The sequence below is a fragment of the Pelodiscus sinensis genome, chromosome 16 (genome assembly GCF_049634645.1).
Source record: "Pelodiscus sinensis isolate JC-2024 chromosome 16, ASM4963464v1, whole genome shotgun sequence".
Classification (NCBI taxonomy): domain Eukaryota; kingdom Metazoa; phylum Chordata; order Testudines; family Trionychidae; genus Pelodiscus; species Pelodiscus sinensis.
Genome location: NC_134726.1, coordinates 800959 through 825303, shown reverse-complemented (window position 1 = coordinate 825303; position 24345 = coordinate 800959). Strand labels below are relative to the sequence as shown.

Genomic DNA, 24345 nt, shown 5'->3' with positions numbered 1-24345 from the left:
CCCAGCTGGGACCCGGCCGGAGGTTTAAACTGTTGAATTGCTTTTGGTAGACATTCGTCTGTCTGCCCCGCCCTGACCCAGGGCTGGGCCTTATAAACTGTTAGCCCAGGCTGCACCCCAGGCTGGGCCTGAACCACTGTCCCTCAGCCGACAGCTAGGCCAAGGTGTGCCAAGCAAACTTGTCGGCAGCTGCGGAACTCTAGGGAATCAGCATGGCCTCCTGCTGTCCTTGAGCCCTTTTCAACCTCATTTACACAGAGGGGCTTGGAAATCCCTTTACATCCCATCTCACGGGTCACCATCTTTTTTAAAATGCTCCCCATCACCATTAACTGCTAACAGCACTTGGGATTCAAGGAGAATTTTCTAGAATAAAGCACTGAAGTGAAATGTATTCCCTGATCATTAGAAAATGATTCTGGGGTTTTACAACCATTCCCCTAATGCCAACCAGGTGACTATCGCTGATCATCCTAGCAAGCCTTTGTTCAAGAACAGGAACAGCTAACAGGAGAGTTTGGAGACGGAGTTCTCCAGGTAAAAGAGGAGTAAAAACGGGACCCTTATGGTAAGTGGCTGTCTGGAGTGTGTGTTTGTGTGTGGGGGAGTTATTTGCAGTGTGCTGAGCTTGTGTTTGTCTGTTTGTTTGGTTTCTTTGTTTGTTTGAAGGAGCTTCTAAAAGGTTTGAAATCTTGAAGCCTCTGTTAATTGGCTGAGCCTCAGTCAGGGGGAGGGGCTACCAGAGCTATATAAGCCTGTGACTCAGCGACCAGGGAGCTTGCGACCAGGAACAGCTAACAGGAGAGTTTGGAGAGGGAGGTTAGAGGGCACTAGTTACTTCTGACCTTCTTTAAAACATAACTCTTAGAATAATCTATACTCCAGAGGTTTAAAAAGAATCCCAGTTTATACTTAAACTTATTTATTAGAAAAATGGAGACAGAAGCCCAGCAGCAGAGTGGGGGCTATCCTGTTTATTGTGTCGAGTGTCACATGTATGATTACCTGCCCTGTGGCACATGTGTGCACCCGTTGCAAGGAGCTCCTGACCCTCAGAGACCAAGTTCAGGCTTTGGAGGCCAGGGTGGCATAACTGGAGGAGCTAAGGGAGGTAGAGAGCTATGCTGATGAGACTTTCCGGGACACTGTAGTACTGTCCCACCTCCAGTCTGAGAGCCCCAGTGCTCTTAAGGAGGATGAAAGTCTCAAGGGAACAGAGCATTCAATGGGAGCAGAGGGAAACCATCCTGTAGTTGGGATCCTCCTCCCAGAGGATGTTGCGGTATCCTCTCACACTGAGGATACCTCTGAGGGGGAGGGAATGCCTGTTAGGAAGAGGCAGGTGTTAATAGTGGGTGATTCGATCGTTAGAAACCTAGATAGTTGGGTTTGTGATGACCAGGAGAACCATATGGTCACTTGCCTGCCTGGTGCGAAAGTTGCGGATCTCTCGAGGCATCTAGACAGACTTATGTGCAGTGCTGGGGAGGAGCCGGTGGTCGTGGTACATGTAGGTACCAATGACATAGGGAAGGGTAGGAGAGATGTCCTGGAGGCCAAATTTAGGCTGCTAGGAAAGAGACTGAAATCCAGGACCTCTATGGTGGCATTCTCGGAAATGCTTCCAGTTCCACGTGCAGGGCCAGGTAGGCAGGCAGAGCTTCAGAGTCTCAATGCGTGGATGAGACGATGGTGTAGGGAAGAGGGGTTTAGATTTATTAGGAACTGGGGACACTTTTGGGAGAGAGGGAGCCTATACAGGAAGGATGGGCTCCACCTAAACCAGAGTGGAACCAGACTGCTGGCACTAAACATTAAAAAGGCCATAGAGCAGTTTTTAACTAAGAGATGGGGGAAAGCCGATTGGTGCGGAGATGCACGTAAATCGGAGGGAGACTTCTCTTAGAGGAGAATCCATTGATAGAGATTCTCTAAGCTGTAGTCAGAAAGAGAGGAGGGGAGTGGGCAAACCATGGGCCAGAGCAGACAAACAACCGCATAAAAAGGAATCCAATGCATCAGGGAAGGGCAGATAAATAAGCAGTGGCAAATTTTTAAAGTGCTTGTACACAAATGCTAGGAGTCTGACTAATAAGATGGGTGAACTAGAGTACCTCGTATTAAATGAGAAGATTGACATAATAGGCATCACTGAAACCTGGTGGAATGAGGAAAATCTGTGGGACACAATCATACCGGGATATAAAATATATAGAAAGGATAGAGCAGGCCGGGTGGGTGGCGGAGTGGCACTGTATGCGAAAGATAATGTAGAATCAAATGAAATAAAAATATTAAGTGAATCAACATGTTCAATAGAATCGCTATGGATAGTAATGCCATGCTCCAATAATATGAAATTAGCAGTAGATATATTAGATATATTACCGACCACCTGACCAGGACAGCGATACTGACATTGAAATGCTAAGGTAGATTAGAGAGGCTACCAAAATAAAGAACTCTATAATAATGGGGGATTTTAATTACCCCCATATTGACTGGATACATGTCACCTCAGGAAGAGAAATGGAGATAAAATTTCTCAATGGCTTAAATGACTGCTTCTTGGAGCAGCTGGTGCAGGAACCCACAAGGGGAGAGGCAATTCTCGATTTAGTCCTGAGTGGAGTGCAGGATCAGGTCCAGGATATAACCGTTACAGGACCGCTTGGGAATAGTGACCATAATATAATAACATTCAACATTCCTGTGCTGGGAAGAACACCTCAGCAGTCCAGCACCCTGGCATTTAATTTCAAAAAGGGGAATTACACAAAAATGAGGAGGTTAGTTAAACAGAAATTAAAAGGCACAGTGACTAGAGCCAAATCCCTGAAAGCTGCATGGAAACTTTTTAAAGACACCATAATAGAGGCCCAACTTAAATGTATGCCCCAAATTAAAAAACATAGCAAGAGACCTAAAAAAGAGTCACCGTGGCTTAACCACCATGTAAAAGAAGCAGTGAGGGACAAAAAGGTATCTTTTAAGAAGTGGAAGTCCAATCCTAGTGAGATAACTAGAAAGTAACATAAACACTGTCAAATCAAGTGTAAAAATGTAATAAGAAAAGCAAAAAAAGATTTTGAGGAACAGCTAGCCAAAAACTCAAAAAGAAATAACAAAATGTTTTTTAAGTACATTAGAAGCAGGAAGCATGCTAAAAAACCTGTGGGTCCCCTAGATGATCGAGCTATAAAAGGAGCAATCAAGGACGATAAAGCCATTGCGGAGAAACTAAATGATTTCTTTGCTTCAGTCTTTATGGCTGAGGACGTTGGGGAGATTCCTGAATCTGCACCGTCCTTTATGGGTGATGAATCTGAGGAACTGTCCCAGATTGAAGTATCATTAGAGGAGGTTTTGGAACAAATAGAAAAAACGTAACGTTAACAAATCTCCGGGACCGGATGGCATTCATCCAAGGGTTCTAAAAGAACTCAAATGGGAAATTGCTGAGCTATTATCTGTGGTTTGTAACCTATCCTTTAAATCGGCTTCCGTACCTAATGACTGGAAGGTAGCCAATGTGACACCAATATTTAAAAAGGGCTCTAGAGGCGATCCTGGCAATTACAGACCGGTAAGTCTAACTTCAGTATCAGACAAATTAGTTGAAACAATAGTGAAGAATAAAATTGTGAAGCATGTAGAAGAACATAATTTATTGGACAAAAGTCAACATGGTTTCTGTAAAGAGAAATCCTGTCTTACTAATCTGTTAGAGTTCTTTGAAGGGGTTAACAAACATGCGGACAAGGGGGATCCAGTAGATATAGTATACTTGGATTTTCAGAAAGCCTTTGACAAGGTCCCTCACCAAAGGCTCTTGTGTAAGTTACATGGCCATGGGATAAGAGGGAAGGTCCTTTCTTGGATTGAGAACTGGTTAAAAGACAGGAAACAAAGGGTAGGAATAAATGGTAAATTTTCAGATTGGAGAGGGGTAACTAGTGGTGTCCCCCAAGGGTCAGTCCTGGGACCAATCCTTTTCAACCTATTCATAAATGATCTGGAGAAAGGGGTAAGCAGTGAGGTAGTAAAGTTTGCAGATGATACAAAACTGTTTAGGATAGTCAAGACAGAGGCAGACTGTGAGGGACTCCAAGAAGATCTCACCAAACTGAGTGATCGGGCAACAAAATGGCAAATGAAATTTAATGTGGATAAGTGTAAAGTAATGCACATCGGGAAAAATAACCCCAACTATACGTACAGTATGATGGGGGCTAATTTGGCTACAACAAATCAGGAAAGAGATCTTGGAGTTATCGTGGACAGTTCTCTGAAAACTTCCACACAGTGTGCAGTGGCGGTCAAAAAGGCAAATAGGATGCTAAGAATTATTAGGAAAGGGATAGAAAATAAGACATAGAATATCTTACTGCCCCTGTATAAAACTATGGTACGCCCACATCTTGAATACTTTGTACAGATGTGGTCTCCTCACCTCAAAAAAGATATTTTGGCCTTGGAAAGGGTTCAGAAAAGGGCAACTAAAATGATTAGGGGTTTGGAACGGGTCCCATATGAGGAGAGGTTAAAGCGACTGGGACTTTTCAGTTTAGAAAAGAGGAGACTGAGAGGGGATATGATAGAGGTCTATAAAATCATGAGTGGTGTGGAGAGGGCCGATAAAGAAAAGTTATTTATTAGTTCCCTAAATAGAAGAACTAGACGACACCAAATGAAATTAATGGGGAGCAGGTTTAAAACTAATAAAAGAAAGTTCTTCACACAGCATGTAGTCAACCTGTGGAACTCCTTGCCAGAGGAGGCTGTGAAGGCTAGGACTATAATAGAGTTTAAAGAGAAGCTAGATAATTTCATGGAGGTTAGGTCCATAAAAGGCTATTAGCCAGGGGATAAAATGGTGTCCTTGGCCTCTGTTTGTCAGAGGCTGGAGAGGGATGGCAGGAGACAAATCACTTGATCATTGTCTTCGGTCCACCCTCTCTGGGGCACCTGGTGCTGGCCACTGTCGGTAGACAGGATACTGGGCTAGATGGACCTTTGGTCTGACCCACTACGGCCGTTCTTATTTTCTTATGTAAGAAAAGCATACCTCTTATGCTGCTGAAAATACGTGCAATTCTTAGCATTCCACTGATATTAATGAAATGCAAATATAAAGAAGTAATACAGATATTAAAGGAGGACCCAGTTGCAATGAGGTTAGAAACCCCAAAGGAGAAGAAAACCTATTTAATATACAAAGAAATAAAAGTACACAGAATATTTCAAGATAGTAGTAAACCAGAGCAACACCCCTGTTCCAAAGAAAAAGTACATAAGCACCCCAGCACTTTGCCAGTTATCCTAGGCAAGAAGAGAGAATTCCTGACAGGAGGGCACAAGAGTCCTTCTTCCACTTAATGCAAATGCTTCCAGAGAAAGAAGCAAAGGAGAGGAAAGAGCTCAGAGGATAAAATAGGGATCCCCATGTGAGGCTATGTCTACACTGCATGTGAAACAAGGAAGACAGGGCTTCTGAAAGAGCACATCTGCTCTTCTGCAAAAAATGTCAGAAAAGCAGATGTGTCCCCTGGACGCAGGAGAGTTTTTCCAGGATACCAAAACTCCATAGTCTAGACATAGCCTCAGAAAGGAAAGCATGTGAAAATTCTTAGGCATTCAACAATATTAGACAGGCTTCAACTCATTCCTTCGAAGAATGAGATGAGAAACAATGAGATATAAGCAGAAAATATTAATTTTCTTATCTTAGATAAATATTAAGAAAGTAAAGGCATGCTAGATTTATCTGACTCTTTGGTCCGCTTCTGAACAAGATTCTTTCAGCTGTCAAGTCTCAAGCCAAATTCTTACCTGAGGACTGTTTCACCCATTGCTGTAACAAGGAGGCTATGGTTAATTAAAATAATGTCTGCAGAGTGACCTATCTTTCCACTCAACTTCACCTGTTAAAAATAAAATAAAAAAGCATCAATTAGAAAAGACATAACTGTAAAACAGCAGATGTCAGCACTGCATACCTGGGTAGGAAAACAGGATCACAAGAATCACCATAATGGACTAAAACAAAAAACAGGACTTCCTCAGATCAAATACTGGAAGAAAACTGTCACAACCATATATACCAAAGGATACAATTTAAAAAAATGAACACATATGAAAAGGGGATCTGGCCCACGAAAGCTCATCACCTATTAAACCATCTTGTTAGTCTTTAAAGTGCTACATAGTCCTGTATTTTGTTTCAGCTACACTAGACTAACACGGCTACATTTCTATCACTATTCATAATGGACTAACAAAGACCATCTTGTCCCGCCCATATCCTGTCTTCAACACTGGAGCACCAGATACTTCAGAGAAAGATGGAAAAAAAATCTTTCAATAAGTAGATGTGGGATAATCTGCCCCTTAAAGTAAATGTCCTCCTAATCCCTAATAGTTAAAGGCTGCCTTAAATTCTAAAGAATAAGATTTAGTATCTATTCCACCGTTTGTTAGGGTCAGGGCTAACTATTATATATACTAGTTATACACAGAAAAGTTCAATCCCTTTCTGAATTCTGCTATTTTTAAATAGCTTTTTAAAAGTAATAGTCTCTAATGGTTCAATCAACTGCAACTGTGTGCATTAGTTTCCACTGACTAGCGATTTTAAGGTCATAATTGTGGCAGTGACATAGGATATAAAAACCAGGACTACTACTTCAACACCATTTATTTCTGCATAAGATCAGGCTTGCTAAGTGGTCATATGTGCTTTGATAAATAGTACATACTGCAGGTATTCACAATACAGAATCACATGCAACAACAGAGACCGTACAATCATCTTTACTTAGTAAGAACAGAACCCTTCACAAGCCAATTGATATACTTTTTATTTTTAAGTAGACTAGTGTACATTTTAATGGTTCTAGTTTTGTAATATGTAGAGCAGCTATACATATATTCTACTATAATGGCTTCAGAATTAACAGTGTAAAATAGAAAACAAAGGGTTGTCTATTACAAGTCCACTAGAATGAGATCTGAACTGTTTTGGTGCTAATGTAATTACAATTCAAATGAAACGGAGGGTAGGAAAAATACATATAACTAATGAAGTCAGGTAATTGCATATTCGAGACATGGCAGACCAGTATTTTAACATAAAGATACGGATTATTATTAAGTATACTGTAGCTCTATAGGTACAACAACTGCAGTTTAGACTGCTAGGCTGCTATTTGTACTGGTGGATCTTCCCCTGGTCTTTCAAAGAGGAGTAAGCTCCACCATTACAGGTCTGTCTGGGTATGTATACACTGCACCACCGTAACTTGAAATAAGATACACAATTTGAGCTATGCAATTGAGTATCTTATTTCAATGCTATTTCAACATAACTTATTTAGTCATTTGGCGCTGTCTACACAGTGCCAAATTTTGAAATAAAGCGCTATTCCGAAACGTCACTTACTCCTTGTAGAATGAGGTTTACAGCGACATTGGAATAGTGAGCCCAAACTAATGGGACTTGCCATGAAGACTCAGGATAGCTATTTCGGGATACTCTGGTATCCCAAAATAGCGCTGCAGTGGAGACATAGCCTCTGAAATTACTCTTACTTGAAAACAGGATAAATACTACCAGCTGCACTGAAGGGCAGGGTTGCACAAGTACAATGATATTTATCACTTGAATTGAAGCAAAACTGATGTAGACTAATCCATAAGGCAACAAAAAAGGTCACAAAATCCAATTCTGGTTTCCACTGAAAGTCACTTTTTAAAACCTTCAGCAATGACTAGCCAATTCCCTTAACAGTTCTCCTTCCTTGTGCTTCCCCCTCTTGCCCCATCCTGGCCTCTTCCTCCCTTGTTCATTATGGAGTCCCTCACTGATGCTTAATGGGAAAAATGGCAAAAGGACTAAGAGGAGGAGGAGAGATCAGGGCAACAATCTATCAATGACAAGTAAGAGACAAGGAGAGAAACTAGAAATTTGGTGCAGGCGGTATTTTGTTTTTAAATTAAACTTTAACTCTCCTAGCTAAAAGTTATCATTTTGGCACCCACCACTGAAGTAACTGAGGGTGCACCTACACAGCAGGGCTTAACTCGAAATAAGCTACACAAATTGAGCTACATCAATTGCGTAGCTAATTTCAAAATTGCGTATTTTGAAATTGAGAGTATCCACACAGCACTTATTTTGAAATAGAGCACTCTTCTTCTAACTTCCCTTACTCCTCATACAATGGGGGTTACAGGCGTCGGAGTAAGAAGTCCTACAGCTTGACAGTGTTCCAACATTATTTAGAAAATAATTGCCTGCTGTGTAGATGTGGACTAAGTTATTTCGAAATAACACTAATCATTTCGAAATAATGTTGTTGTGTAAACGTGCCCTGAGTGTTTCCAAAGCATAAAGCAAGATGAAGTACATAGACAGATTCCAGAAGACTGGAAAAGGGCAAATATTGTGTCCATCTATAAAAAGGGGAATAAGAACAACCCAGGAAACTACAGACCAGTCAGTTTAACGTCTGTCCCAGGGAAGATAATGGAGCAGGTAATTAAGGAAATCATATGCAAACAGTTGGAAGGTAATAAAGTGATAGGGATAGCCAGCATGGGTTTGTGAAGAACAAGTCATGCCAAACTAATCTGATAGCTTTCTTTGATAGGATAACGAGCCTTGTGGATAAGGGACAAGCGGTGGATGTCATATACCTAGACTTTAGTAAGGCATTTGATACTGTCTCGCATGATATTCTTATTGATAAACTAGGCAAATATAACTTAGATAGGGCCATGATAAGGTGGGTGCATAATTGGCTGGATAACCGTACTCAGAGAGTTGTTGTTAACGGTGCTAAATCCTGCTGGAAAGGGATAACAAGTGGAGTTCCGCAAGGGTCTGTTTTGGGACCCGTACTGTTCAATATCTTCATCAATGATGTAGATATTGGGATAGAGAGTACGCTTATTAAGTTTGCAGATGATACCAAACTGGGTGGGGTTGCAACTTCTTTGGAGGATAGGGACATAATTCAAAATGACCTTAGCAAGTTAGAGAAATGGTCAGAGGTAAACAGGATGAAGTTTAATAAAGAGAAATGCAAAGTGCTCCACTTAGGAAGGAACAATCAGTTCCATACATACAAGATGGGAAGCGACTGTCTAGGAAGGAGCATGGCGGAAAGGGATCTAGGGGTCATAGTGGACCACAAGTTGAATATGAGTCAACAGTGTGATGCTGTTGCAAAAAAAGCAAATATGATTCTAGGTTGTATCAACAGGTGTGTTTTAAGTAAAACTCGTGAAGTCATTCTGCCGCTCTACTCTGCACTAGTTAGGCCTCAGCTGGAGTACTGTGTCCAGTTCTGGGCGCCACATTTCAAGAAAGATGTGGAGAAATTGGAAAGGGTACAGAGAAGAGCGACAAGAATGATTAAAGGTCTAGAGAACATGACCTATGAAGCCAGGCTTCATGAACTGGGTTGTTTAGTTTGGAAAAAAGAGGATTAAGGGGGGACATGATAGCGGTTTTCAAATATCTAAAAGGGCGTCACAAGGAGGAAGGAGAAAATTTGTTCCTCTTGGTTTCTGAGGACAGGACAAGGAGTAATGGGCTTAAAGTGCAGCAAGGGACGTTTAGATTGGACACTAGGAAAAAATTCCTAACTGTCAGCGTGGTCGAATATTGGAATAAATTGCCAAGGGAGGTGGTGGAATCTCCCTCTCTGGAGATATTTAAGAACAGGTTAGATAGACATCTGTCAGGGATGGTGTAGACGGAGCTTGGTCCTGCCTGGAGGGTGGGGGGCTGGACTCAATGACCTCTCGAGGTCCCTTCCAGTCCTGTGATTCTATGAGATCAAAGGACAAAAGTCCACTGCTGTTAATAGTTTTCCCAGTCAGCTTGGAAATAAGGACTTAATCAGCTGGAAAGACATATGCAAACAGATATGTCTTGCAGCTTTGTTAAAAAGTAGCCTCAGCCACAGACAGACACAAGAAATAAAATTCAGGCTTAGATTAAGATTCCAAACTCCAGCAAAGTTCAGGCATCGGGAAATATGGAAGCAGGGGGAAGAGGCATTTTCTCAGGACCATTATTACTCAGAATTAATCTGTTTTAAATAAAGGAGAGGTAAAAGGAGCTGTAACATCAACATCATTGTATTTTTAAACTTGTGGCCAGGCTGGATGTTGGGGTTGAATAAAGCCACTTTTGAGTGAAAGCCTATGCAGCCCTTAATGAGTGGTTCCATCAATTTCTGCAGAATGTTATTATTTTTATATTTCTAGCCTTTGGGGTTTCATGCTCATTTTACAACCATCATCCTGAGTCTGGAGACAAAAACAGAAGCTCTAAGAAAGGTAGATACTGAATTCATTCTTCATAATGGAATGATAATGCCAGTGACTAATGGCAAAAATATAACTGTTATAGTAATATTATAGTTAAGTTAGTTATATGTTAAGTACAACTTTTTAAATAGAAGCATCCAGTGATGCTGGGACTGGACATTTTAAGAATGCTGCCACCGCTACCACCACCACCTTTTCTTCCCCCATCAGACCCTTGCTCAAATGGTACTAAAAATTAAAGTAAAGAATGGTTGAACTCTGTCATTCATCCTGACAACTTGCTAGCAGAAAAAACTGGTATTTTAAAAATGTTTGTTGGCTGTTGCATCACAAAGTATATACAAATATATATGACCTGCAGAAAGAGGGAGGATATATTCAGTGTCTATGAAGACAAATGGGGATGAATGGGTTAAGGTGGGGGCAACAATGAAGAAAAGGAAGGTATGGTAGAGTGCCAAGCAACAGCCCCTGAGCCAGTAAACATGGTCACTGCAGCTCCAATTAAATACTGGAGAACAGACCTCATTAAGAAGAGCTGTGCCTAATGGATGGGTGGAGGAGAACTGGACTACTAATGTCACTAGACAAAGGATACAAAAAGGTGGAGGGAGGAAGTGGACAGAGAAAGGGGGAGAGAGACTGTTTTCCCCTGCATGCCTCAAGAGCCGAGGACTCCCTAAGACTGTAGGTGTAAGGGTTGAGCAGTGTACAAGGTTGGTGGGAACCAATATTGTAAATAAGGCTATGTCTAGACTGCAAGCCTCTTTCAAAAGAGGCTTTTTCAAAAGATACTTTCGAAAAAGAGCGTCTAGACTGCAAGCGGAAATTTCGAAAAAGCAAGCCGCTTTTTTAAAAGAAAGCAGCGAGTGAGTCTGGATGCTCTCTTTCTAAAAAGCCCTGTCGGCATTCAAGAACGCCTTTTTTCGAAAGAGCACTTTCGAAAAAAGGCGTTCTTCCTCGTGAAATGAGGTTTACTGCCGTCGAAAGAAAAGCCGCGTTCTTTCGATTTAATTTCGAAAGAACGCGGCTGTAGTCTAGACGCAGGTGAAGTTTTTTCGAAAAAAGGCTACTTTTTTCGAAAAAAAACCCTGAGTCTGGACACAGCCTAAGAGGCACTGAGTGTTTTACCAGCATAAAGGTTTCTGAGATGTGTGTGCACTTCAAAAAGGGACAGGAGTGAGCAGGCCCTGACAAAGAAGGCTAGACTAGAGAAATCAGGGATGCAAGAGAAAAAACATACTTCTGAATTAAACACCACAATTCTTGGCTCCATCTTAGAAGCAATATGTATTTCCTTAAAGAGTGGGGTTTTGTCTAGAGGATAACGGTGATCCCTGATCAATTTGTCACACAACAGAAAGCTGGCAAAAGTAAAAGAGGAGCTATTTATCTATACAGACTGATGATGTATCTCAGCAACACTTTTACCACCCTCCCTCCGCAGTCTACCTCACCTACCTTCATGATTTCCTCTGTTTCTCCTTCAAGAGTGATTGTGTACATGGACAATAGGAGGTTCTCTGTTATTACCACCAAAAAATCACTTTTCTCCATGACCAAGAGCTTTTGGATTGGACTGTCAGTGCTCAATGCATGGCTTGTTTTTCCTTTTTCATTCACGTAATGCACAGACCCTGCAGTAAATACAAGCCAATTACATGCTATTCTGTTCCAATACACCTGTAAACCACAACAATTTATGATCAATAATGTTAATGATCTGACAAACCCACAAACATAAATAATTCAGAGTCAAGGCTACAGAGAACAAAAATAAACATTGTTTAATCTTGGTTAAGGTTACTCTGTTCCACTTCAACAACATATTCCTCAAATGCGGAAAAGCTAGCAAATGCACCCAGCTAAAATCGACATCCACATTTTTATTTCTCTTCTTATACATTGTTGGAGCTAAGTCAGTGTAGTAGTTTAAATAAGAACAACACATGTAAAAAGTTGATTTCTTTTCTTCAAAGTAATGCAAAACTACAAAAAATCTTAAAAGGTCATCTACATTTAACATATGTGTCTTTCTTGTCTGTATAGTTCTAGTTACCAATGCATGACATTTTTTGAAATGTTGGACATTAGCAATGTGTTGTGGAAAGACGACAGTAAAAAGTTAAATATTTTATATTCATTTAGTTAGAAAAAGAGAAGTTTGGGTGTTGACCATAACTGTGTATTTGTAGAAGGACAATTTCATTAAAATAGAACAGAACAACCTAACTTACATTAAAAGAGTTTTTCTATGTGACTCTCCTTAGTTTTTGAAGAAACAACATAAACTGGAAATGAAAAACAGAAACCAAATACAGTGCCTTACAAAAAGAACGACAGCAAATAACACAGTGGCTTCAACAAACAAACATTCAACTACGGAGAAATGTCAGCCTTAAATTAAATAAGGCTACAACAACTTGTTTAATCTGCTGAGTGCGAAACCCATAGGACACTACATAGGAAAGAAAGTTCCCGTTAGTTAGTGTGGAGCTTGCAATAAGGCAGCGCTTAAGTTAATACTGAAACATTAATTGCGTCACTGGAATTTGAGAAATCTGCTGCCATGTATAGATTAGGTATGCTAGATGGACCTTTGGTCTGACTCAGTATGGTCATTCTTATGTAAAATCCCAATTAATCAGTTAACCAATTAAACGTTAGATTAACCTAACATTTAATCAGTTAACGGACCAAGTAGGATACCGGGCAGGGCAGTCTGCGAGGCAGCCACTCCTGGCCACCACGCTGTGGCTTGCTGCTGGCCACCAGCCCCCATGCTAGAGCTTGGGCTGGCTGCCAGCCACTGGCCACAAGCTTCTGGATCCTATGTTGGGGTTGGGGCAGGCTTCCGGGTCCTCGCCCCTATGCTGTGGCTGGGGCTGGCTGCCGGCTTCCAGGGCTGGCTCTGCCCCAGCCACCAACCGTGTGGGTCTCGCTGCCGGAGCTGGGTTCTGGCCCCAGCCACCAGCTGTGGGGCTGGTTGCTCTCAGGGAAATGGTTAATTGTTACCTGGTAAGTATCACTCAATGGGGTGATGCTTACCAGGTAACTGGTTAACGGATTACCCATCATTGCTTAGCAAACCATGTCAGTATATCATTAATGTAGCACTTTCATAGTGGGGCACATTAAATCAGGATGCATCTACACAGCCGAGTTTAACTCAAAATAAACTACACAAATTGAACTACATCAATTGTATAGCTTATGTCGAAATAGCTTATTTTGAAATTGGGAGCATCTACACAGCACTTATTTCAAAATAGAGCACTCTTCTGCCGACTTCCCTTACTCTTCGTACTACGAACGTTACAGGCGTTGGAGTAAGAAGTCCTCCAGCTTGACAGTATTTTGACATCATTTTGAAATAATTGCCTGCTGTGTAGACGCAGACTAAGTTATTTTGAAATAATGCTAGTTGTTTCGAAATAATGTTGCTGTGTAGACACACCCTCAATGATTAAATAATACACATTTTCCCAAAAAATCAAAACCAGAAAATTATAAAAAAGGGAGTTTTGTGTAAGCTACAGATACTCGGTAATCTACCCCATAAATTTAGTGTAAATCTCCATACAAAGGAATTCTGAAAAAAAAGTAAAACAGCAGAGTCCTAATTACAAAAGTAATTTGTTTTTATTTCCAAGCTACTATTAGATACACCACTCCCTTCAAATTCCTACGGCACAGAAAATTAAAATCTCTGTTTAACAAAAAATAATGTGTTTCATTTTTTTTCTGGAATAAAACTAACACTTAACAGATACTTCCTTTCTTCTCTTTTATTACATTCAATTCTTTAATGAAACCATTATTGTGGCTTCACTACCCCACAGCTTAACACTTTGCATTTACCCACCACTTTCCACAGTTCAGTATCAGAGTCTACAATGATTTGCATGTAGGCCAGGCCTGGGCAAAATAGAGCCCGTGGGGCCGGATCCAGCCTGCCAAGCCACCGGATCCGGGTAGCAGAGGCAGTTGGGAGCCCGAGGCAGGCTCCCCAGCTTGGTCCGCAGCCCTGTGCACCAGGCAGAAATGTGGCTGCAGGGCTCTGTTTCTGCTTTAAACCTGGAGGGGATGGGGGAAGTTTTAGGAGCTGTCCTGCCCCCAGCATATTCCCATTGGCTGCTTTCTGGCAGAAACCAGCCAATGGGAGCTGCGTGTTAGAATAACAGGCAGCTAAGAAGACTCATGCCTCCTCTCCTGGGCTCAGTTATTCATGAAGCACATGGCCAGTCAAGTAGGCTGGCTGGCTGGGAACATTTTAAGCTCTGCAGTCAGGCAGGCTAGTTTGACAACTGACAAGTAAGTCTCCTGGCCGCAGCCTGCTTCTGGCACCCCAGCCCTTTCCTGCCCCAACTCTCTGCCCCCCCACTCAACATACCCAAACCCTCTGTCCCCCTCTTGCACCCATATCCCCTTTCAGATCTGGCCCCCAATCTCCTGCCCCAGATCACAATCCTCTCCTACCCTAGGTCACATCTCAAACCCCTACATTCCAGTCCCCTGCCCTAGGTCACAACTGCCTGCTTCATCCCAACTCCCTCCCAAACCCCACTCTCTCTCCTGCACCCCAGTCCCTTACCCCAAGCTCCCTTCTGCACCCAACCACCATCACAGAGCCTGCACCTCCTCCATTAATATCATGGAAGAGTGTGGCCCTCAACCACTTTCCAAAATCTTGGAGTGGCCCCTTATCAAAAATTATTGCTTACCCTTCACGTAGGCAGAGCCCTGCACATGAAGTCCCATTAACCTAAACAGAGTATCTGCACAGAGCTTGTTCAGGTTCAAGGCTTTAGCCATGAAATGGAGAACAGCGTACTTTACTGAAACTGCAAGGGGAATTTAGTTAGGGAGCATATAATTATCACAACAGTAATTTGGCCAGGATACTAGGGTGAGCAACATTCTTTTGACAGTTCCATGTGGTCTTTAATGACAATAAATGGTCACTTTTTAGATCTCATTTTGAACTGTGTCCTTCAGTCCTTCTGTCGCACTTGGCTATTGCAACACAAAGCACCAATTATCATATGCATAAGACCACCCACTGTTTCAAGGTCCTCTCCAGTACCCAGGGAAAGGGTTAGTTAAGACTTTTAATTGAATTTTAAGAAAGTTTTCACACAAAAGACTTTTCTGAAAAAAGTTATCAAGTGCTCAGCTAATTGAGTGGACAAAGGAACTGGATTAGACTCTCAAGACAAAGGGTAGCAGAGAGTTGATGCTGTTCAGGGGGAGATATATTGGGATGAATGCTGTTCTCTTCTCTATTAATGGCCTGGAAGAGACAAAGTAGTAAATAAATTAATGATGCTGGCAAAAAAAGTAGAATATACAACAAGGGTGCATTCTCAGGGTACAGCTCAGGGTACTTTGAACAGATTAGAGCCTGGATATAAAACACTTTAGAAATCTCATGTCAGGAGTCTAAATAAGTGCAGCAATTGCAGCATGGAGTCATTACAACAATTCTGTGTGTGTAAAACACCATTATAAAAGTGAGAAAGTTGTTGATAAATTTCAAGCATTAAAATGGTTTATCTACTCTAAAGCAAAGATCTCTCTTAAGGTCCGATAATCTACGAGTTATTTTAGTATGGTGATGAAAGCTTTAGAAATGTTTGCAATATAACTTTTCAAGGGAAGTAACACAATCAGAAAAAGAAATATTTGAAATATTAGTAATTTCTCATTTATTTTTATTGCAAAAGGCACTCCATGGTCTACACCAAGGGCAGGTAAGATATGTCCCATGAGCTGTATCTGTCCCACCAAGCTCTCTGCCTGCTGTGCTGAAAGGAGGAAGTTATTCACCTTGGTGCAGTAACGATGGCTCTTCAAGATGTGTGTCCCCGTGGATGCTCTACTGTTGGTGTTGGGTCGTTCTGGCACTGCAGATGGGAGTTTTCATGAGCAGTGGTCAGCTGGACCATGCATGCGCGGCACGTGCCTCATGCCGTTTGATCTCTCATGTTGTCTGGCTCCCACCAGTTCCTCGAATCCATCCCAGTACCTACAAGATATAATAAGAAACTCCAAAGTGGGGACGAGGGCGGGTAGTGTAGCACCCTTGGGGACTCACATCTCGAAGAACTGTCATTACTGCACCAAGGTGAGTAACTTCCTCTTCTTCTTTGAGTAGTGTCCCTGTGGGTGCTCCACTGTTGGTGACTGTGTAGCAGTTCCCGAGTATAAGGAAGGCAGGTAACAGAGTCACTACTTATTGACAGTCGAGAGCACTGCAGATGCTACCGTAGTGTCAGTAGATAACTTATGAGAAATTGCATAGTGTTTCATGAAAATATCTTTGGTGGACCGTGTGGCCGCTCGACAAATATATTTAAGAGGAACTCCATGAAGGAAGGCCGTAGAGGTTGCTATAGCTCTCGTAGAATGAGCTCTTAAGTGTCTCTGGCAGTGGTTTATTCCGTATAGCATAGCACTTTTGAATGCAAGTAACAATAATGTTTGAGATCCCTTGTGATGAGAGGGGTTGGCCTCTGCAGCGTTCTGCTACTGAAATTAGTAGGCGGTTTGTTTTGCAAAAGGTTCAAGTTCTCTCTAAATAGAAGGCAAATGATCTACGAACATCTAGCAAATGAAGCAGGGCCTCACGAACACTCGCGTGTGGCTTAGGGTAGAAAGACAGAAGTATGATTGGCTCATTTATGTGAAAGTCTGAGCAAGCCTGTGGAATGAAGGATGGATGTGGATACAGTGTGACTTTGTCTTTGCTGAAGATGGTGTATGGCGGCACTGCCATTAGGGCTGCTATTTCTCCAACTCTGCGGGCGGAGGTGATGGCTAGCGGAAATGTAAGTTTGAGTATCATCATTAAATGTGGAGCAGCTGCTATTGGCTCAAAGAGAGCACGGGTTAGAGCGTGGAGAACCAGCTCCAGGTTCCACGCAGGTAGATTGGAGAGGCCTTGAGGAACCTCCTGATGGTAGGATGTGCAAACACTGAAGAACCATCAATTGAGCTGTGGAATGCAGTGATCGCTCGGGAGCAGGGCACGGGGCTTAACCCTTTAGCCCCAGCCGCCCCGCACTAATGTGGCCCCAACTAATGTGGCCCCAGCTGTGCTGGTGGGAGCAGGGGACATGGTACTGGAGAAGGGTACTAGTGAGTGCTGGGGCAGGAGACAGGGTGCCAGTCGGGACAGAGTTCTGTGGCTAGGGGCAGGGGAGAGGGAACAGGGTGCCAGGAGGGCAGGGGACAGGTTTCTGTGGCAGGGAACAGGGTGCCAGTGGGGACAGAGTTCTGTGGCTGGGGGCGGGGGAGAGCGAGAACAGGGTGCCAGGAGGGCAAGGGACAGGGTTCTGTGGCAGGGGGTTAATGGGGGCAGAGAGTCCCCTGCGCCAGCCTCCTCCCAGGATTCCACCCCCCAGAGGAGGGAAGCCCCGTCACACACCTCCTCTGGGCCTGACTCCCCCCTCCCACGGAGCAGGGAAGCCTGCGCATGCGCCCCCTCGGGGTCGAGCTCCTCTCCCACGGAGGAAGGAAGCCACATCGCGCGCCTCCCCCCGGGACTCCTCCCCCATCCCCTGCAGAGGAGGGAAGCTCCAGCGTGTGCCTCTTCTGGAGACTCCTAACCCCTCCCCCCCCCAGGAGGGAACCCTAGCACACACCTCCCATTGGGACTCCTCTCCTCTTCCCCCGCCGAGGAGGGAAGCCTCAGCGTGTGTCTTCCCCCGGGACTCCTACCTCTTCTCCCTGCGCAGCAAGTCCCCGGAGCACCACAGACCTGGAGGAGGGGAGCAGGCAGCGCACTTCCGGAAACCCCAGAAGTAGCGCGCAGCTGCCGGACTTCTGTCCACCCTGTGGGAAGCTGGCACTACCTCCATTGTCGCTGGAGATAGGTAGTAGGGCTTCCAGGGGGTGAGGAAAATTGGGGGGGGGGGGCCCCGAATGCCTCACGATCAACTGGTCGAGTCCTCCCGATCGACCCGTCGATTCCGATCGACGGGTTGATGACCATGGCAATAGGACATTTCTCGCTTTGTCCGAACAGTGGAGTTCACCTTCTTGGAACCAATGAGCCAGGCTGTCAACCGTAGGCTGTGTCTACATTGGCAAGATATTGCGCAAACGTGGCCGCTTTTGTGCAAAATCTTGCCGCCTGTCTACACTGGCCGTGAGTATTTGTGCAAGAACACTGATGTTCTATTGTATGAGATCAGTGCTTCTTGTGCAAATACTCTGCCACTCCCGCTCAGGGATAAGTCCTCTTGCGCAAGTGTTCTTGCGCAAGAGGCCAGTGTAGACAGGTAACATCAATTTCTTGCACAAGAAAGCTCGATGGCTAAAATGGCCATCGGAGCTTTCTTGTGCAGGTGTGCATCTACACTGGCACGGATGCTTTTGCGCAAAAGCAAATATTTTGCACAAAGGCACATGTCAGTATAGACGCTCTCTTGCGCAAATACTTTTAACGGAAAAACTTTTCCATTAAAAGTATGTGCTAAATCATGCCAGCATAGACACAGCCATAGCGTATGGGGTTGAGGATGAATTAGGGTCCTGTTGTTCTGGGTTAGGAGATCGGGATAAGTGAGAATGTGATAAGGTGGTTGAGGAGACATCTGATAAAGATAGGAAAACTATGTTTGTCATGCCCAGAATGGGGCTATGAGAATTACTGTTGTACCGTCTCTGTTGATTTTCTTGAGAACTCTTGGAATGAGTGGTGTAGGAGGAAAGGCGTACAAGAGGGGGCCCCTCCAATGGAGGAGAAAGGCACCCCCTAGAGATCCGTTACCTATGCCAGCCCTGGAACAGTATTGCTGGCATTTCGTATTGTCGTGTGAGGTGAAGAGGTCTATTTGTGAACGATCCCAATGATTGAAAATAGGCTGGAGGACATGCCAATGAAGCTACCATTCATGGTCTGGGGCAAAATGTTTGTTAAGCGAGTCCGCTAACACACTGTTGCAAGTAGGAAGCTGTCAAGGTAACAGCATTGCAGATGCACCAGTTCCATAGGCGAATTGCCTCAGTGCACAGGGAGCGAGAACGAGTGCCCCCCCGTTGATTTATAGAATACTATGTAGACATTGTCAGTAAGTATCCTCAACTGTGGTTCCTCGGATGTGTGGCAGAAAATGCCTGCTCATATTTGCAACTGCCCTGAGTACCAACAGATTGATATGCAAAGTAGATTCCTTGGTCATCCATAGACCTTGGACAGACATGTCTCCCATATGAACTCCCCATCACATGAGGAAGGCGTCAGTAATAATGTGTGGTAGGTTGATCCCGATCGAATGGGACTCCTGCAAGTAAGTTGTTTGGTTCGGTGTGACGGACCGGTCCGGGTCTGGGCACAGCTGAGGACGTCCACTCAGGGCGAATTGCTCAAATTCGGGGCTCCTTACAGCCCCATACTGGAGACCTTCCCAAACAGGCCACACACCAGTCCCACAGAGCGCTTCAGCTGCCTGCCTGAAGCCTCATGAGCAAAACCCCTCCAACACCCCAGCAATATCCGTGCCCCAGATGGCCCCGGGCCTTATACACAGGTGAGGGGTCTAGAACCCAATCTCACCTTCCCCGAACAAGTTCTGTCCAGTTCCAAGAAACCAGCCACAGATCCCTGGTCAATTTACCCTCTGGACCTTACCCACAAATCACGCTGAGCCAATCCTTTAGAATCTACCATCTAAAGGTTTATTACTACAAGAAAGAAAAGCATGAGAGTGAGGTTGCTAAAATATCATACATTACATGCATCGAATCTCCCAGTTCTCGATGCAGGCTTGCAGCAACGATGTTATAACTGCTGGCTTAAAAGTTCTTGTTGCACATCCTAGGTCAGGATGGGTCCACAGTTCTTTCCAGCTCTTCAATCCCTGCACTGCTGCCTCTGGGATGAAGTGCTGAGCTGAGTACCAGATGGAGATGGCCACATGGCAAATTTATACCTCCTTCCTGGTCTCTTCCAGGCTGGCTAGAGTCACATGGCCAGTGGCCAGGTGTGTCTTTGGCCTTCAGAGGCCCATTGTTCCCTGGAGCTTCACTCATTAGCATGTCCATAGGCAAAAATTCCTAGCCCATTACTCAAGCACATTCAGAGAGACTTCCAGTCTCCATACAGATCACAGATCCGTAACTCCACACACAGACATTATACAGATATATAAAGAGCAAGTACACAATCAGAAGAAAGTAAGCTTTTGTTTGACCCCTCACATGGCCCCCTTTGTACCACTTTTGGGGTGAACCCCCCCATGGGTGCGGCAGTTACCCGGCTCGGTAATCCAATAACGTCACAATTGGTCCACCACTTCAGAGACATTATAATGTCAATAGGTAGGGACACTTGCCTGTGTACATCCCGCATCCAGTGGGTGTAAACAGAGGCCAGCCGGAGTTGAAGACTGCGAAAATGAAGACTCGCATGAGCAACCACGTAAGTTGTAGCTGCCATATGACCCATGAGCTGAAGACAGGTAAGTATTGGTGCTCTGGGGCTGTTTGTGAGAGTAAATACGAGGTCTTGGATTGCTTAGAATCATTGCAGTGGTAAGTACACCCTTGCCATGGTGGCATCTAGGTGGGTTCCAATGAACTTTAAGGTTTTTGTAGGTAGAAGCGTTGATTTCTGTTCATTGAGAATGAGGTCTAAGAAGTCGAATGTGCGTCTGGTAATGGATATCATATGGAGAGTGTCCTCATCTGTTGGCCCTTTTATTAGACAGTCGTCTAGGTAGGGAAAAATCATAATCTGTTGCCGACGTAGGTATGCCACTATAACAGCGAGTGTCTTTGAAAACACTCTGAGCACTAACGACAGGCCGAAAGGTAGAACATGGTACTGATAGTATTCCGATCTGACCACAAAGCATAGAAATCATCTGTGCGCTGGATGTATGGAAATATGAAAGTAGGCATCTTGCAGGTTGAGGGCCACAAACCAGTTTCCCTATCCTAATGCTGGGAAAATGGATGCTAGGGTTACCATCTTGAATCATTGCTACTGTAGGTATCAGTTCAATATGCAAAGGTCTTAGAATAGGTCTCCAGCCACCTGTCTTTTTTGTTGTGAGAAAGTAGTGGGAGTAGAAACCCCTGCCCTTGAACTCTTCTGGCACCTTCTCTACTGCTCTGAGCCGGAGGACCTCCTTTTTTAATAGATCCTCACGAGAAGGTTACCCTAAGGAGGAACGGGGATGGTGGAGAGGTGGGAGGTATTGCTACGAAGGGTATGGCATAGCCTGATGACACGATCTCTAGAACCCAGCAATCTGATATGATGGCAGCCCGGTGGTGGTAAAATGGTCTCAGACGATGATGGAAAGTTGGGGTAGATCAATCGTGGTAAATCAACAAGGGGGATCTTGCAAGCCCTCGACCTGGAAGTCAAACTTGCTGTTTGCTTGTCTGCTGACTCTGGTTACGGTTGTTCTGAGGTCATCACCTCTGAGGTCACTGCCTCGGTCTGGATTGATCAAATCCCTATTGTTGGTATCTAGGGTATGAAAAGTCTCGGTGCCATTGGTATGGAACGTATCGTCTATGTCGGTACGGTGGGGTGTACATACCCAAGGTACGAAGGGCAGTTCTTGAATCCTTACTGGAATGTAAGGCCTCATCTGTCTTCCCTGAAAATAATTTGTCTTTATCAAAAGGGAGGTCTTCCACTTTTGTCTGCAGTTCATGAGGAACTGCAGCAGTCGAAGCCAGGAAGCCCTTCTCATGAACACGGAAGTTGCCGTGGCGCGGGCTGCTGTGTCAGCTATATCCAAGACTATTTGGAGAGAGGTTCTTGATGAAGCATATCCCTCTTATACTATTGATTTCAGTATAGATCTTTTTGAGTCTGGTAAATGCTCAATAAGGGAGGTAAATTTAGTATAGTTATTGAAATTATGGTTGGAAACCAATGCTGCATAATTAGATCTTCTAAGGAAAAGGGTCAATGACAAGTACATCTTACGCCCAAAGATGTCAAGGTACTCTCCTTATCCGCAGAATTATTCTTGTGCTGCTAAGTTTTGACCTCTGCTGAGCAGCATCCACTACTAATGAATTAGGTTGCAGGTGGGAAAAGAGAAATTCTGCGTCTTTGTATGGGACAAAGTACTTTTCATCCACCCACTTATTAGCTGGGGTTATTGATGCTGGAGTCTGCCAGATCTTGTCCACAGCCTTCATAATAGCCTCATCTATAGGCAGGGCTTGACAAATGGCGGTGAAATCTACTCGCCAGCCCCACACTGCGCATGCGTGCGCTGCCGGTGAACAGGGCCATTTCACTGCTGCATGTAGCTGCGGGCAGTTAGTCCGGACTAGTGGCATTTAAAAATGGCAACCAGACAGGAACATGCAAATAAAACCCGAGATATTTAAATCCCAGGCTTCATTTGCAACTTCGAATGCCTACATTAGCCTCCCTACTACTGAGCTACAATTCATCTTCAAGTTTGACACAATCAACTCTGGATTAAACAAAGACTGTGAATGGCTTGCTAACTACAAAAGCAGATTCTCCTCTCTTGGAATTCACACCTCCAGATCAGCTACTAGAAGTGGGCCTCATACTCCTTGATTGGATCCACCTTGTCATCTCCAGCCTGATCCCGGCCTGCATATTTATACCTGCCTCTGGAAATTTCCACTACATGCATCTGACGAAGTGGGTCTTTGCCCACGAAAGTTTATGCTCCTACACTTCAGTTAGTCTATAAGGTGCCACAGGACTCCTTGCCGCTTTTACATCTCAAACAGGTTGTGAGGGGCTACAGCTGGGCTCTGGGGGGAAGGGAGGTAGAGAAACAGGAAACAGGGTTGTCATAGGGGCTTGTATTCCTCTGTACTCCAAGAGGAATTTGTGTGTGTACAAGAGGAATTTGTGTATGTGTACTGTTACAGACAAAATTGTTGACAATCATTTTTCTAATGGATTACCAAAATAATTGAAACTGGTGTGATTATGTACTGTTATTTTGACAAAAATTGCAGAATTTTAAAATATGCACTGAAAATTTTTTTTGTGGGGGCAGAATGCCCCCGGGATTAACTTTTATTGTTTGTACATTATTATTGGGAGGAAATAGATACACACATTGTGAACAGCATGTAATTCATGCAGGGCAATGTGTAAATGTGCCTCTGCAGGCAACCACTTCCCTCGGATTGTATGTTGGTTCAGGTGTGCTCCCCACCTGATCAGTGATGCATCCACTGTGATCAGTATGGATGGTGGATCCTCCTGAAATGAAATCCTAGAGCATATGTTTCGTGGACTTGTCTGCCACTGTTAGTGGACTTTTGGTGTTTAATATTAGGTTCTTCTTCAGGCTGCACTTTTATGGTCTGTATAACGAGCGCAGACATACCTGTAGGCCATGCACGTAGAGTTGAGAATGTTTTACTAGGAAGGTGATGGCCACTAAATGCCTCATTAGTTGTTGGCAGGTACTGACTAATATCCATGGGCTGATTGTAATCACTGATATGAGAGTGGTCAGTACTGTGTCTCTGGTCATTGGTAATGATGCTTTGGCCTCTATTGAGTCCAGCTGTGCTCTAACTGTTGTACTGCGGGTTAGATTAGATTTCTATTTGTGTGAAAGAGGGTGATAGTTCTTTGGGTAGTATGTATTGTTTTTGCTTGAGTAGGTTCTTTCAGTAGGCAGTCGTCTAGGTACCAGAAACGAAAAACAGGACTATGTAGCACTATAAAGACTAACAAGATGGTTTATTAGGCGATGAGCTTTCGTGGGCCAGACCCACTTCCTCAGATCGTTAAAACTAGAGCTATTCAAGCTGCAGTCACACCACATGATTATAGCCAAAGATATGCCAAAAGTGACCAAATTCTTAACTTTTTTTTTTTTTTTTTAACAATAGCTCTTGGTCTAGGAATCTATTTGCAAGGATAATTTTTGAATTCTAGCTTTAACTCCTACCAAAACACTAACCTATAATGGAAACCATAAGAGACGACTACATAAAATGGCACATATATATGCTTTAAACCATTAA

The 24345-nt window shown here is 43.7% G+C and overlaps 1 protein-coding gene across 6 annotated transcripts in view; it reads right to left on the bottom strand.

Annotated features, from left to right (window-relative positions):
- The window catches only part of IFT140 (intraflagellar transport 140), a 213456-nt gene that overhangs the window by 144102 nt on the left and 45009 nt on the right, over positions 1-24345 (bottom strand). For all 6 annotated transcript variants that reach the window (XM_075898985.1, XM_075898987.1, XM_075898988.1 and 3 more), the window contains 2 exons: positions 11803-11978; positions 5833-5924 (listed from right to left, as the gene is read on the bottom strand). In XM_075898985.1, coding sequence (XP_075755100.1) covers positions 5833-5924; positions 11803-11978 — 268 coding nt within the window. The remainder of the gene's footprint in view (positions 1-5832; positions 5925-11802; positions 11979-24345) is intronic.